General features: G+C 39.9%; 1 protein-coding gene across 2 annotated transcripts in view; it reads left to right on the forward strand.

Moving 5' to 3' along the window:
- atr (ATR serine/threonine kinase) overlaps positions 1-14,973 on the forward strand; it is a 40,355-nt gene extending 25,382 nt beyond the window's left edge. Inside the window, exons 32-49 of one of the 2 annotated variants that reach the window (XR_009769763.1) lie at positions 18-109; positions 1,275-1,452; positions 2,348-2,533; positions 3,536-3,695; positions 3,842-4,021; positions 4,435-4,577; positions 5,252-5,349; positions 5,781-6,010; positions 7,049-7,183; positions 7,922-8,122; positions 8,688-8,831; positions 9,276-9,426; positions 9,491-9,647; positions 10,239-10,392; positions 11,123-11,274; positions 12,155-12,260; positions 12,335-12,772; positions 14,889-14,973. Coding sequence is in view for 1 of the 2 variants with exons in the window: in XM_061695581.1 (XP_061551565.1) it covers positions 18-109; positions 1,275-1,452; positions 2,348-2,533; positions 3,536-3,695; positions 3,842-4,021; positions 4,435-4,577; positions 5,252-5,349; positions 5,781-6,010; positions 7,049-7,183; positions 7,922-8,122; positions 8,688-8,831; positions 9,276-9,426; positions 9,491-9,647; positions 10,239-10,392; positions 11,123-11,274; positions 12,155-12,260; positions 12,335-12,508 (2,641 nt within the window). In the remaining variant the exon portion in view is untranslated. Of the gene's footprint in view, positions 1-17; positions 110-1,274; positions 1,453-2,347; positions 2,534-3,535; positions 3,696-3,841; positions 4,022-4,434; positions 4,578-5,251; positions 5,350-5,780; positions 6,011-7,048; positions 7,184-7,921; positions 8,123-8,687; positions 8,832-9,275; positions 9,427-9,490; positions 9,648-10,238; positions 10,393-11,122; positions 11,275-12,154; positions 12,261-12,334; positions 13,333-14,888 lie in introns of those variants that run through there. The other variant, XM_061695581.1, reaches the window with a different exon arrangement.
- The last annotated feature ends 376 nt before the right edge of the window (positions 14,974-15,349 follow it).

The following is a 15,349-nucleotide window of genomic DNA, read 5'->3' on the forward strand; positions in this document are numbered from 1 at the left end:
TTGTTTACCGAGTTTAGGCAGCAATGGACCTCGGAGCTGAATGCCTACAGAGTGGAGGCCGCCTGGAAGCTAGGCAAATGGGACCTGCTGGAGGACTATTTGAGTTCAGGTAATGGAAACAAAGAAAAAAAAAAGATAATTCATGACTTTATGTGGATTTTGTTATTATCCACCATCCACTCATAGCGGCACAGTTATCACCTTAGTAGTGAGGCGGACTTGTTGAAAACAGGTATATGGTGTAAGCTTTTGCAGCACGCTTTGACTGGGGGTTAGTAGTGCCATCTGATAAAAATGTTAGTCTAAATTTTAAATCTTGTGGACATTTTTTTGTCGCTTGGACCTCGAGTGTAGCTGTGATTGTCGACTCATCTCGGGGCCTAATATGAAAAATGATCAAACGCTCCTTGAAGTTGATATTTTACTCTTTTTCTCTTCAACTAAAAAACTGGAGTTAATTTGAAAAATATCTAATGAATAAAATAATTTATTTTGGGTACCTTAACACTTACATCAATAAAGATGTGAATTGCAGGCAGATCATTTAAGTTTTACAATATTTAGTCCTTTAATAGTTGTTTAACATTACAACAGAGAGAAAAATCTGCAAAAAAATTGCCTTTTTTTCTTGTCATTTTTGCAGATTCGCTTTTTTTAAATGTAAGTTTGATTGTAATTATCTTTGTCTTTTGTCATAAAGCCTCAAAAAAGAGAGGGGCTAATTTTGTCCTATTAAATAGGACAGCTGATTAATTGGTCGGGCCGTAAGAAATATTTTATTTTATAAACGTTCTATACAGTGTGTATTACTTAAACCTTTAAAAAAAAATACAATACAATTTTGACAAAATTTACACATTTCTAAGAAGAATGGAAAATGTAAGTTTTTTTTAAAAAAACAAATTACATTTTATATTTTTTACATATAATTATACTTTATGTATTAAAAGAATACAAATAAAAAGTGTTTTATTATTATTAATTTATATTTATACATATTTGTATTTCAACTCAACTCTTTAGCCGTTAAAATGCTAATGCTAAAATGCTCAGTTTTTTTCGGTGTTGCTCTGAAATATTGGTGGCATGTCGTTTCAAAGCATATCGCAAGCATATGCCGTCCGCCAGTCAGAGGCTGAGCAGCACTGTAATTGTTCACGGAGTACACAAAGGGCGGTTACACTTGCTATCCCTTACCTACTATGATCCGTATGGGATGTAAATACGCCTCTACAGCACTGAAAAATGAATGTAGTTGCCAAATGTGCCTCCAGACCTCCAGTCCAGCACGTGGGGAATGCGACTGGGTCAGTTGCTGCTGGCAGCCAAGAAGCAGGATAGCGCCGCCTTCTCCGAGAAGCTGAAGCTGGTCCGAAAAGAGCAGGTGGTCCCGTTGTCTGCTGCCAGTTACGAGTGCGGTACCTACCAGAGAGGATACGAGTACATCGTCAGGTCTTTTTTTTTTGTCTTTTATGCAGCGCATTTGCTATTCACATTTTGTTATGTTACAGCTTTATTCCAAAATAGATTCAATTCAGTTTTGCTCAGAATTCTATAAACAACACACCATCATGATAACGTGAATGCATTTTGTTCATCATTTTTGTGAATTTATTAGAAATAAAAAATAAGTAATCTCATCAGGAAATCAGGAAAGTATTCACAGCACTTCACTTTTTCCACCTTTGATCTTACAGCCTTATTCTAACAAGGGTTAAGTTCATTTTTTCCTCACAAAACACCCCATACTGACGACGAAGATTTTTTTTAAATGTTTAAAAGTTATTGAAAATGAAAACAAACAACAACTAAGTGCATCAAGTATTCACAGCACTTCACTTTTTCCATATTGTATTCTCCAGGTTTATTCCAAAATGGGTTAAATAATGTATTCCTCATACAGAACACCTCATAATGACCACATGAAAAAGCTCCCTCCCCCCCCAGTTATTTAAAAAAATAAAATAAAAATGCATGTGCATAAAGTTTATCCAGAAAGTTTCTGCAGCACTTAACTTTTTATGTTACAGCCTTATTCCAAAATATATTTGTCTCCCCTCTGTGCTCAACAACCCATAATGACTACATGATAAAAATATATTTTTTTAAACTTTAAAAAAAAAAAAAAAAACCCGACACACACAGGAATCCCATCTTCATAAGTATTCACAGCTTTTGTTCAATACTTTGATGCACTATTGGAATATTATGTTTGCAGAATTTTGAAGGAAAATAAATGAATTCCCTTTTGTAATGCTAATAAGGCTCTAACATAACAAATAAGAAAATTGACACACCGTACATATTTTCCCAATAGAGTGTATTTTTCCTGTTTCTGTGATATCAGGCTACATATGCTGAGCGAGTTGGAGCACACGTTCACTGAGCTTCAGAGGCGGGAGGGAGGCTCCGCCCCTGGCCTCAGACAGCTCCCTTCCCATTGGTCAGATCGGCTGGAGATGACCCAGAACTCCTTCCGGGCCAAAGAGCCCATCCTGGCCCTCCGTCGTGCCCTCCTCAGCCTGCAGTCAAAGTAAGAAGGCGCAAACTGTTTTTCCTTGGTCTATAAAAGCTGTGTGCTCGCTTAATCAGATCCCTCCCAAGAACAAAAATAAAATAAAAAAATACACGTGGCAAATGTGGTTGTTTCCATTCATAGACGCTGTCATTTAGTAACAATTATAATAAAAAAAAAGATATGAACCCTTTGGAATGACCTGGATTTCTGCATGAATTGGTCGTGAAATATGATGTGTTCTTCAAAAAGGTCACAACACTCGACAAACAGTTTAAATAACACAATGATATGTTTCCATGTTTTTATTGGACCCACCATGTAAACATTCACAGCGCAAGAGCTAATCAGAGTTGTTGTTTAAAGCTGTCCGTATAAAAAGCACACACTGCTTTAGAGTTTGCTATTCTCAAGAGGCATTGGCCGGTGTGAACCATGCCTCACACAAAAGAAGACCTAGAATTGAGAAATATTATCTAGCATTTAGCTGGAAAGAGTTTGCTAAAATCTTTTGATCAGTCCTCAGCCCACATTCAGAAAGAATGTCTGAATGGAAAAAGTTCAGCGCTGTTGCGCCTGTAAAGGTGACTGCAGGAGCACGCCGCAGAATGCTCAATGAGGTGATGAAAAATCCCAGTGTGAACTCTGTTGCTAACCAAAAAAGCAGCACCGAGGAGACATGTAAGCAGTCCCTGGCATGAATTCAAGTGAGGTATCTAAGCACGTCCCTGTGCATCGTTAAAGATGATTTTGCGTTATGTGGAGAAATATGGCCGCTCCACAATGTTGTGTGAGGCCATGTCTTATTTTTTTTTTGCACAGTCTGCCTCGCTTGACCCAACTACTTACATACAAGCAATTGCAAAGTTAACGTAATGCTTTTGAATACCCCTGAACCAAATTTAGGAAATGGTTCCAATGTTTCCAAACACACAATGGACCTCCAAAAATTCCTAGTTCCTGCGTTGGAAATGCACAATATGTGTCATGTAACGTGTTCACGGTCTTTGACTTTCCCAGGCCTACAAGCCAGAAGCTGGTGGGCGAGTGCTGGCTGCAGAGCGCCCGGGTGGCCAGGAAGGCCGGACATCACCAGACGGCCTTCAATGCGCTCCTGAACGCAGAAAACACGCACCTGGCTGAGCTGCTCACCGAGAAGGCCAAGTGGCTTTGGTTCAAGGTAGGATGTTCCCGTCAGTAGCGTGAACCCCTGTTCATCGCAGGGGACACGTTCCGGACCCACCTGCAGTAGGTGTATAGTCTAAATTATATTGAACATATTCAGCAAGATTTCGAAACGTTTAATTTTTTCGTGCTAATCTTCAGGGCGACGTCCACCAAGCGCTGATCGTGCTGCAGAAGGGCGTGGCCCAGTGCTTCCCCGACGAGCGACCCCCGTCGGACCCTCACGACCTGCGGACCAAAGGCCAAGCCATGCTGCTGGTGGGCCGCTTCATGGAGGAGACGGCCAACTTTGAGTCCAACGCTATCATGAAGACGTACAAGGTTGCCATAAGCCGTGCATATACAAAGTCTACACACCCCTGTTCAAGTGCTTTTTGTGATATTGAAAAAAAAATAAAATAAGACCAAGATTAATCATTTCAAAAGTTTTTCCACCATTAATGTGAGTTATAACCGGTACAACTGAATAGGGAAGAAAAATATTTTAGAAGGGAAGTAAAACCAAACAACTGAGATAATGTGGTTTCTCCAGTGCGCGCACACACTCTTATAATTGGGAATGTGGCTACTGTTAGAACGAACCAATCAGATCCAAGCTTGTGTTAAATGGCAGTCAATAACACCCGCCACTATTTAAAGTGCTTCTCACTAACCCCAAATAAAGTTCAACTGTTCTATTAGGCTTTTCCCTCTTTTTCTATGCTTTTTATTTATTATTTAGAATTTTTATTAAGGATGTGACCAATCTTCTGCCTGAGTGGGAGGACGGCAACTTCTACCTGGCCAAGTACTACGACAAAGTCATGCCCATGGTGACCGACAACAAGCTGGAGAAGCAGGGGAACCTCATCAGATACATTGTCACCTATTTCGGAAAGTAAGACCGATTGTGCACAAAAAAACAAAAACAAAATACACCAGTAAAAGGTCGTCAATGAAAAATGCCATTGAAAGATATGAAACTGAATTAAGGTTCAGTATTACATACTGGCCGAGGTTGCGTATTTTTAGAAATGTCAAAACCACTGATTGACTGACTCAATGGTGTGTCTCTTAAAATTAAAAGGGCTTTCTTATTCATTAAAATTCTGTGAAAATGAACACATTTTGGGTAAAAATAAATCTATAAAATATTGGAAAAAGTTTAACCAACTACCGAGTACTATTATTCTGTCTATAAGGCGTAAGGTGTTTGTTAAGGGGAGGGCTACTTTGTACAAATAAATTTTTAGAACAATATTAAATAATAATATATATTGTTTACTGTATCTAACATATGATATATATATATATATATATATATTATTGATTGGAATATTTGATTACAATTATTTTTAAATGAATTGTTTCGATACAACAATATTAAATACTGTTATATACACTTTATTTCTCTTACCAAACTTGTTGAGTTGCTCAACTGCAGAGAGTACCAGGTGTCCATTAGGGGATTTTGCAAATGTAGAGATTGTTTGTGATTCATATGTTGCCGATATGACATTATTATTATATTTTTTGTTATCCTTGACGGACATCTTGTTTACTTTCATCCAGAGCGCTGCAGTTTGGGAACCAGTTCATCTACCAGGCCATGCCCCGTATGCTCTCACTCTGGCTGGACTTTGGAGCCAAAGTTTGTGAGTGCGAGAAAGGTGCGTGGGCAATAGCGTCAGATACACGCGTCTGCTATTATCGTTTGGGATGGGTGATTTAATCAATGAATTTGAGTTTATTTTTCAGGACCATTTTATGAAAAGCCGGTTTTCAAACGCACAGTCAGAGTTGCAAACTTAGCAACTTTTCTAACCCCCCCCCCCCCCGTGACAATTTCATGAAAAAACAGATAGTGATTTTAATTCTTGCTAAGAAAGAGATCACAGCTATCCACGTTGGTAGCTTTTGACGCGCCGTCGTATGTGCGTCCGAGCCGTCATTGTCATTTGTTTTTCTATAAGCGAAGGAGAAAAACACTCATTTGAAATGTGACATTTTTTATTTCTTTTTTGTTTTTGCCTAGCCCTAGTGGCTTTTTATGTTTAAAAAAAAGAAAATCCTAATAATAAAAGCTATCGTTTTTCTGCAGCCGGGCGGGCCGACAGGCAGTTGCGTCAGGAGCTGTCCAAGATCAACACGGCGGTGGGCGAGCACTGCGCCAACCTGGCTCCCTACCAGTTCCTCACCGCCTTCTCGCAGCTCATCTCCCGCGTGTGCCACTCCAGCGACGACGTCTTCACCGTCCTCATGACCATCGTGGCTAAAGTCTTCTTGGCGTACCCACAGCAGGCCATGTGGCTCATGACGGCTGTGTCCAAGGTGCACGCCTTCTTCATGATCACGCAAATATGCTACAGTGAGCTCACTAATATTAGAATATAATGCTATTATAATAGCAAAGGTTAGCATATAATACTGGAGATAGCCCCCAAAAAGTTTTCACAATTGCCTAAATTAATAGTTTGAATCCTAAATATACCACAAACTATGATCCCAAAACAACTATTTTGCTTAGTATTTAATTCCAAAACCATCTTATAACATTAAGAAGGGAAAAAAAAAAGAAATGGCTGACAGATACAGGTGCTTCATTTTGACAAAATTAGTCATTTGCTACCATCTTGTGGCATCGATGGGCAGTTACAGTACATTATGAAACTTTTATATGGTGCTTCAAATACTTTTACGATTCGCGGCAAGGCTCAGTCCCTGTCCCCCACGAATAACCTAAAACGCTTTATAATTGCTTATAAATTTGATTAGACTGGCCAAAGCCAAGGTCCTCCTAGACTTCAACGGCGTTCCTTGGCACTACTTGGTACTTGGTACTACTACCACCAAAGTACTACTTTTCTATTAGACAGGGATTTTGGTTCCATCTTGCGGCATGTTAGGTTGTTTCAGAAGGAGCAAACTTACTGACTTTTTTCAAATCAATACATAAAAGTACAATGCTATCTACTCGTCCGCTAACATGTCGCTCCTAACGTACTCGACATTTGCTTACCTTCATTATTGTTAAGCATCCTTGCCTTGAATGTGAGCCGCCGTTAGCTTCGTAAGTCAGCTTCCGGTGTTTACCACCCTGCTCCCACTGTTTGAACCTCGATTGGAATATTCCATCACGCTGCTATTCGCCATCAATATTGTGCCTCAGAAGTGCCTCAGAAGGAGCAGGGAGTTTGAGCGCCCTCATAGGGCGTTACCGGAAACGTACAAAAATATGTGGATAGGCACGAACAGGTGCGTTTTTCGTTGTTGTACAGAACACTTAGTGGCTAAGTATGTGAGCCGTAACTGTATTGTACTGCGTACTGATGGTAATGACGATGTTCCTTGCCTCAACCCCCCCCCCAGTCTTCCTATCCCACCCGCATGAACCGTTGCAATCAGATCCTGAAGAAGGCCATCAGCCTCAAGCAATCTCTGGACAAGTTTGTTTGCGACGCCAACAGGCTGACGGACAAGCTGGTGGAGCTCTGCAACAAGCCGGTGAGTAATCCATTACACAGGAAATAGCATTGGTACTTAGATTTGCGAGTGACCCAAATTAGGAGGTTGGTAGAATTTATTTTTTTAATTTATTAGCCTCAGTTGACGATGCTGACATCAACGGAGACGCGTTTTGAACTACGGAAGAAGAAAAAGAAAAAAATCGTCCTAACGAACAAACTGGAATGAATGAATTGCCCAGCCTAGGGCTGCAACAACTGATTATTATCGATTAATCTGTCGATTTTTGGTTAATCGCTGAGTTTAAAAAAACACACACAAAAAAAACTTCCATACCTTTATTAAAATACAGAACATTATTTCAAATTGACGTGCACAAAATTAACTGATTAAGATTCAGTTACTGCTTTCGTCTGTAACATGTCAGAAAATAGGCAAAAATGTGGATAATTGTTTTCCAAAGTATAAGCAGATGTTTGCAAATGTCTTATTTTTTTAATGAAACACAAAGATAACCATTCTGCTTGATTATTATAATACATATATGTATTAATATGTACTTTTTTTAATTAATAAATGTAATTATTATTTACTGTTGAGAGGCTGAAAATCTGAGGATTTGGCCAATTTTAAGTTAAACAAGCTCTCTAAAGAAATAATCGATTATCAAAAATCGTTACCTATGAATTTGATAATCGATTAGTTAATCTTTCGGTTCGTCGTTGCACCACTTCCCCAGTCCTCGTTTGATGTTTTGTGTGCGTCTTTCTCTCTTAGGTGGACGGCAACAGCAGCACGCTGAGCATGAGCGTCCACTTCAAGCAGCTGAAGCGTCTGGTGGAGGAGCCCACCTTCAGCGAGATCCTCATCCCGCTGCAGTCCGTGCTCATCCCCACGCTCCCCTACACCGGCGGGGCCAACAGCACCCACGACGCCTTCCCGGGACACTGGGCCTACCTGGATAGCTTCGAAGACCAGGTAAGGTGTTGAAGATAGGGGCTGCTGGATGATTCATCCATCTTTGACTTTGACAGAACTTGTCAGAAATTTTGAAACTATTTCCTAAGGCAGTCGCACTGAACATTGTGAAAATTGTCAAAGTAATGGTACCCCATTTATACATTGCAAAAGCAGCAGTTTATCCAAATGTTGGACTCTTTAGACGCGAGGTATGTTCCTCACCAGTATAGCTCTACAAGTCAAAAGAGTGTCAGAGACCTGCCTGCGGACCAGCCGAGCCATGCTGTTTGACAGCTCATTTTATGCTAAATTGTTGAATGTTTAAAATCCTCATTTATTTTAGTGTGTTGTTTACATACATTTTTTTACCACAAGGGACATTTTCCAAGGAGAAGTGCTTATTTTCACATTATCTGTCAAGAAAAAAATCTTTTATTTCTGCTAAAGCTGATGCAAGTTATTGCTGAGGCAAAACAAAACTTGTTTCAAAGCTTGTTTGGAATTGTGTGAATAATTGTTCGAAGGCCTTGTTGCCCAGCCCGACGGGAAGCCGATTTGAATGGATTAGCACGTTTTTGCCTAGGTGGAGATCTTGGCCTCCTTGCAGAAGCCCAAGAAGATCAGTCTGAAGGGGTCTGACGGGCGCAGCTACACCATGATGTGCAAGCCCAAAGATGATCTGAGGAAGGACTGCAGGCTCATGGAGTTCAACTGCCTCATTAATAAGGTGTCACTACACGCCACACCCTTTAGAAAAATGTTTGCAAGGGCAGTTTAATACCAGGGGTCTACAGTTGTTTTTTTTTAATTATTATTATTATTCTGGGTACATATATATATGTATTTATGTCTATATATATGTGTGTATCATAAGTATTTATTTGCTCAACTGCGGTGAGTGCCAGGTGTCTATTGGGGGTCAGTTGTCAGTTTGGGGATGCCTTTATTTGTAGAAATTCCTTTATATATGTATAATATTGAATAATACTACTGTAGTTCCTCATATAGTAGCCAGGGTGTTTATTAACTCAACTACAAACTAGCTCCAAGTGTCTACTAGAGGGTCTTTATCAGAGGGGAGGCCTGAAGTAAGTTTCTATATCATACATATGTTAAAGAGGTTGTGTGTGTGTGTGTGTGTGTGTGTGTGTGTGTGTGCGCGCGCGCGTAGTGCTTGCGCAAAGACGCCGAGTCGCGCCGTCGGGAGCTGCACATCCGCACCTACGCCGTCATCCCCCTCAACGAGGAGTGCGGCATCATCGAGTGGGTCAACAACACGGGGGGGCTCCGACACATTCTCACCAAGCTGTACAAGGAGAGAGGTATGCCAGGCCAAGATGTCAGCTTGACGGATCCCAGCGGTGACCCGCGGCGTCCACGTTTCAGGTGTGTACTTGTCGGGCAAGGAGCTGAGGAAGCTGATCCTCCCCAAGACCGCCCCCTTCGAGGAGAAGCTTCGCATACACAAGGAGGTTCTGTGCGCTCGACACCCTCCCGTCTTCTACGAGTGGTTCCTGCGCACCTTCCCTGACCCCACGTCGTGGTACGACGCAGACGCTCATATTCTTATGACATGAGCGGAATCATTTTCACATCGTTTTGCTTATGACGAGAGGAGCACATCGGAAGGCAATTGCGCAGAACGTTGCTAAAGACTTGGGGCCCATTTATACGCATTTGTGATGTTGTTTTATTTTTTTCCCCTTCTTTGCTTATCGAAAAACAAATGACATTAGGCAAATCTTTTATTTTTTTTCTGGTATTTGCTTTATGTTTTATGTTACTAAACGAGCTGGTTTTTTTCTAGCAAGTTTTTCTTTTTTTTTTTTTTTTACTGAGCGGTACTGAGTCGCGTCATCTTTTACAGAAATATAAATGTTTTCCAAAAATAATTACAGATCATGTGAAAATAAGTGCCTTCCCTTGGAAAAATGACCCTTTGTCAAAACATGTATGAAACAATCTAATTAATCTAATTAATCCTTAATTAGATATAATTTATGTTCAATTTAGGGGCATTTATTTTTCTCTCTGCTCCTGTTCATTTGACTTTCATGTAAACATGTTTGCGTTTTTCCTTATATGTAATTCCATAATATTAAATGAATAAACATGTTTTTTTTTGCGCGTGCAGGTATAGCAGCCGCTCCGCATACTGCCGCTCCACCGCCGTCATGTCCATGGTGGGCTACATCCTGGGCCTGGGGGACCGCCACGGCGAGAATATCCTCTTTGACTCCTTCACGGGGGAGTGTGTGCACGTGGACTTCAACTGCCTCTTTAATAAGGTTTGCTTGTTTATTTTATTATAGCGGTACCTCGACTTGTGGGTTAATTCCGGGACCAAGCTTGTAAATATATTGTGTGTCAAATCTATTTTCCCCGTTGAAACCAATCAAAATGCAATTTATCCATTCCAGCCCCCAGAAAAACACACTTTAGTTTGTATTTTTTAATAAAGAAAAGTTTTACTTTATTGTAAAAAAAAAAAAAAAAAAACAGAATGAAAGAGAAAAGAGAATAGTTTACGAACTGTGGTTTTCTTGTGCTGAATGTCTGCCTTTAAGGGGTGTGGCCTAATGAGTAACATTAGGAGTTGTGTTGGCCAGTTACTGTAGTATGCGTGTGAGCATCTTTGACGTGACTTGTGGTCTACAGCAGCTCATTGCAAGTGTTCTCATTTTGTATTTGTGTAAGTGACTGCTGGGCCTGTTCAATAAATGAGCAGGGTAATGTCCATTGAACTGAAGCAAAAAGCGTTTCTTTCTTTTTTTCTATTTAATGATGTCCTCACGGCGTGATTTTTAAAGTACAGTATTACAGAGTGCTATTTTTCCGAATTAAAACACACGTGACAAAATGTTTTTGTTGTTTTTATTGGGAAGGCTGAAAGAGATGAATTGCATTTCAGTGAGGAAAGATGATTTAAGATCCGATTGTATCACTTTTTTGTATTATTATTATTTTTATCACCACACTGTACATTATGAATTATCCATGCGGTGACCGTAACACCAGGGGGAGACGTTCGACGTGCCCGAGGTGGTCCCGTTCCGCCTGACCCAGAACATGGTGCACGCCATGGGGCCCATGGGCACCGAGGGTCTCTTCAGGCAGGCCTGCGAGGTCACACTGAGGCTGATGAGGGACCAGAGGGAACCGCTCATGAGGTACCCACAACGTCAAATTGAAGCCTCGGAGCAGGCGCAGGCAGCTTGCGGCCCGCGGGCCATATCAGCATTGGATGCGGCCCGCCGTGCGATTCTAGAAACAAATTGACTCCTGGAAACTGTTGGGGGGAAAATGAAACATACTTAACCCACAAATGCTGATCACATCAAACGATACATACAGTATATGTAAATAAATAACACCGTAGGCGACTACGTTGTCAGAATGTATGTTCTGTAGTTCCAAACTCGGAAATTGTGTTTTTCAGTGAATAATTGAGTGTTTTTGATCTTTGACAATAATTTGGGTTGGACTTTTAAGATTTTTGTATATAAACTTGTTTAAAATATGTACAAATATTTTTGCAAAATAATAAAATAAAAGGTTTTCCAAATCTTTTTTTTTTTTTTTAAAACAAACCTATTTTTCAAAAATGAAAAATAGGTTTGCTGTAAAAACAGAAAAATAGGTTCTGCTGTAAAAACAGTCTTAAAAGTATAGTTTTAAAAGATATACCTGTAAATGTTTTAAAAATGCATATAAAAATGTTTGCATATAAAAATTGCACTTTTTATACTTTATGGGTAAAAAAAAGAATTAACTAACAAATATGAGTATATATGTAAAAGATATTTTTCATAAATTTAGGATGGCCTTTTGAGTACTTTGTAAAAACTCAAATGTCCCTGATAGAAAAAAAGCTTCAATACCCCATTTTTATAGTATTCCTTCAAACGTGACGATCCAATACTATAGTATTGTAATATACATTATTTATTTTAAAATGGATTCATAAAAATAGCATTTTCGTCTCAACATTAAAAAATGTTGTCTCAACATTAAAAAATGTTTTTTTTTCCTCTCCCTTTTCCTTCCTAGCGTCCTGAAGACCTTCCTCCACGACCCCCTGGTGGAATGGAGTAAGCAAGGCAAAGGACTTTGCAAAACTCAGGCCAACGAAACCGGCGAGATCGTCAACGAAAAGGTGCGCAGAGGCTTTCCAAACCTTTCCATGTACTCTTAATGGCGTTAACACTCACCGTGTCCTTCCTGCGTCAGGCCAAAACGCATGTGTGCGACATCGAGCAGCGTCTCCAGGGCGTGATCAAGAGCCGCAACAAAGTTCTGGGACTGCCTCTGTCCATCGAGGGCCACGTGCACTACCTGATTCAGGAGGCCACGGACGACAAGCTGCTCTGTCTGATGTACCTGGGCTGGGGGCCCTACCTGTAACGTGCACTCCTACTATACTTGCTTTCACGTTCACAAGTCTCCGTTATCGATCGCGGGTTCCTGTTTTCTGGAAACTGCCGTTTATGTACATGTTCTTGTCAATAAATGAGGATTATGTTTTGTACCTTTTTAACGTGTGTTTCACAACAAGCAGAAGTTTGGCAGATGGTGGACAGTAGTTCAAAAAGAGGCTTCAAGCTGTTTGTTGACGCTCCCAGTTGAAGTTTGCTGTCAAACTAAACATACGAGAGAGAATTCTGAAATGTACGTTATTTATCAGTTTGGGTGACCTTGCCTAGTTTGTTTCAACCTCTGGAAGTTCACCACTTAATTTAGTTTGTACCATTTCAAGCTATTCATTGATGACCGTCAATGCATGATGATGATGTCATATACCGGTAGCACTACTGGTCAATCGTTTTTGAATATGTTAGTAGTCTGCATAAGGCTTTTTTTTTTTTTGATGAGTGACATTCAATCAGACTGAACTTCTCCTCTTTTAGGTCAATGAGCATTACCACAATTATTTATATTTGCTAAATGAATATTTTTGGGGTGACAAATGTGTAATAGACAATAGTCATGGCTAAAAACATTGGCACATTTCATGATTAGTTTGTGTAGCTGTTCTGCATAAAGAACCCGTTTACTTAGACCACTTTCCATTTTTGAGAATACATTTGTAATCCTGTTTATTACCCTAAAATGTAGAAATAAGCATACAAAGACAACAGAAATACTTTTATGTTTATTAAACTAAAATGGAGTAATGCTGTCTATTAAACTACAATGGAGAAATAATTGTAAAGGAAAAAAGTGAAGAAGAAGAAGAAAAAGTTGAAAAGATTAACATCAACCCTCAAATGTCTGGAGCTTCATTCTTCATGCTGTTTGAATATAATCTGCCTATCAACCCAAAGCCAAGGGCAGAATAATGTTACATCCATCCATCCATTTTCTGAGCCGCTTCTCCTCACCTGGGTCGCGGGCGTGCTGGAGCCTATCCCAGCTGTCATCGGGCAGGAGGCGGGGTACACCCTGAACTGGTTGCCAGCCTATCGCAGGGCACATAGAAACAAACAACCATTCGCACTCACAGTCACACCTACGGGCAATTTAGAGTCTCCAATTCATGCATGTTTTTGGGATGTGGGAGGAAACCGGAATGCCCGGACAAAACCCACGCAGGCACGGGGAGAACATGCAAACTCCGCACAGGCGGGGCCGGGGATTGAACCCCGCTCCTCAGAACTGTGAGGCTGACGCTCTAACCAGTCGTCCACCGTGCCGCCTAATGTTACATTATTATCTCTTTTTAACAGTTTACATAGTTAGTCAATTAATTATTTGTTATTCATATTATGTTTTACATAATTAGTCAATACAGTAGGTGGGAACAGTGATCAGTTATGTAAAAAAAAAAAAAATTATTGTTAGAATATGCATAGTACGAGGATACATGCATGATCTGCATAGGCTGATAATCTGTATTTTCCATGAAAAAAAAGTATGTTAATTCTGTGATGTTTTCATCATTGAGCCCTTTGAAATCTACTTAGCAACAAATAACCAGTAGGAAGAATCTGAGCAATTCTGTTGGTCTACATTGTTAGATTTGAGCGCTTCTTTAATTTGTCTTACAATTGCGACTGAAGGAGAGGACTTCCATCAGTCCAGCTCCACCCTCGCTTTGTATTCTCATCTGTCAGGCCCAGCCAGGGATCAACCATCCCTACAAGGAAACACACAATACAGAATTAGTAGGTGGATGGATGGAGGGAGCAAGATAAAGAGAGATGTGGGCTCTCACCCTCTCGTTGTCACCCAGAATGCTTTGTCAGGTCATTAGCCTCCTTCCATGTCTTGGTGTCTTCGGAGAAGTAGTAACATTTGTCCTCGTTGTCCAGCCAGCCGGTTGGACACTCGCACAACCCTGGAAAGGAAACACGAAAAAAAAAAAACATTGATCATATGAAGATTATGTTTCATAATCAAGACCGCAGGACAAACAATGCTGCTTTGTAATTTGCCACAGGTCAAAATAGAAACGAAAAAGTTAAAAAAAAAAAATAAAAAAAAAAAAGTAGGAAAGCTTATCTAAAAAAATTAAAATAAAAAAATATCAAGAAAGAAATGTGTAAACAAAAATTACAATTTCTATTTTTTTGGGGGTAGATAAAATCATACTCTAAAGTGATTTAATTATAATTACATGACATTTTTCATACAATTAAATTATCATCCCCATGGTATGAGTGACGTACAGAGGTGCCTTGAGATACAAGTGCATTGACGACGAGCAGAATTTTGAGACGTGAGTGCACTTCAGACACTTACCGCCAGATAGCGCCATCATCAATTCGCATTGTTTTCCTTGCAGTGGAAGGACAACACCAGTTGGTGGCAGTACTACACCATAAAACCGTTTTGCCACGTGCCAAAAGAGCCCACAGGAGAACACCAGCAAAAGACAATACATTAGGTACAGTCGTTTTTTATGCTCACATTTTCCGTGTTTGTAGGTTATATGGGGAGCAAATGGCTTTCACAGTGGCTAATGGTCCTATTCTATATTGTTAGTCTTCATTTTAGTATTTGGATATTTTTTTTAATCGTAGAAACACTTTAATATGGGTAGAATCAGTGAATTATTTTAAAATATACTTATTTCATTTTATGATCAAGCAAATATTTTGCAGCTCAGGTCACTTTTCTGACTTTTTATTTTATTTTATTTTTTTAGGAAAAGTCGAATTCATTTGAAACAAGTGCTGTCCTTTCTCATGTTCCGAAGGAAGCACCCTTTTCATCGCCCGATGACGTAGCCAGCGCCTCGACAAA

This window comes from Phycodurus eques, chromosome 14, assembly GCF_024500275.1.
Source record: "Phycodurus eques isolate BA_2022a chromosome 14, UOR_Pequ_1.1, whole genome shotgun sequence".
Lineage (NCBI taxonomy): Eukaryota > Metazoa > Chordata > Actinopteri > Syngnathiformes > Syngnathidae > Phycodurus > Phycodurus eques.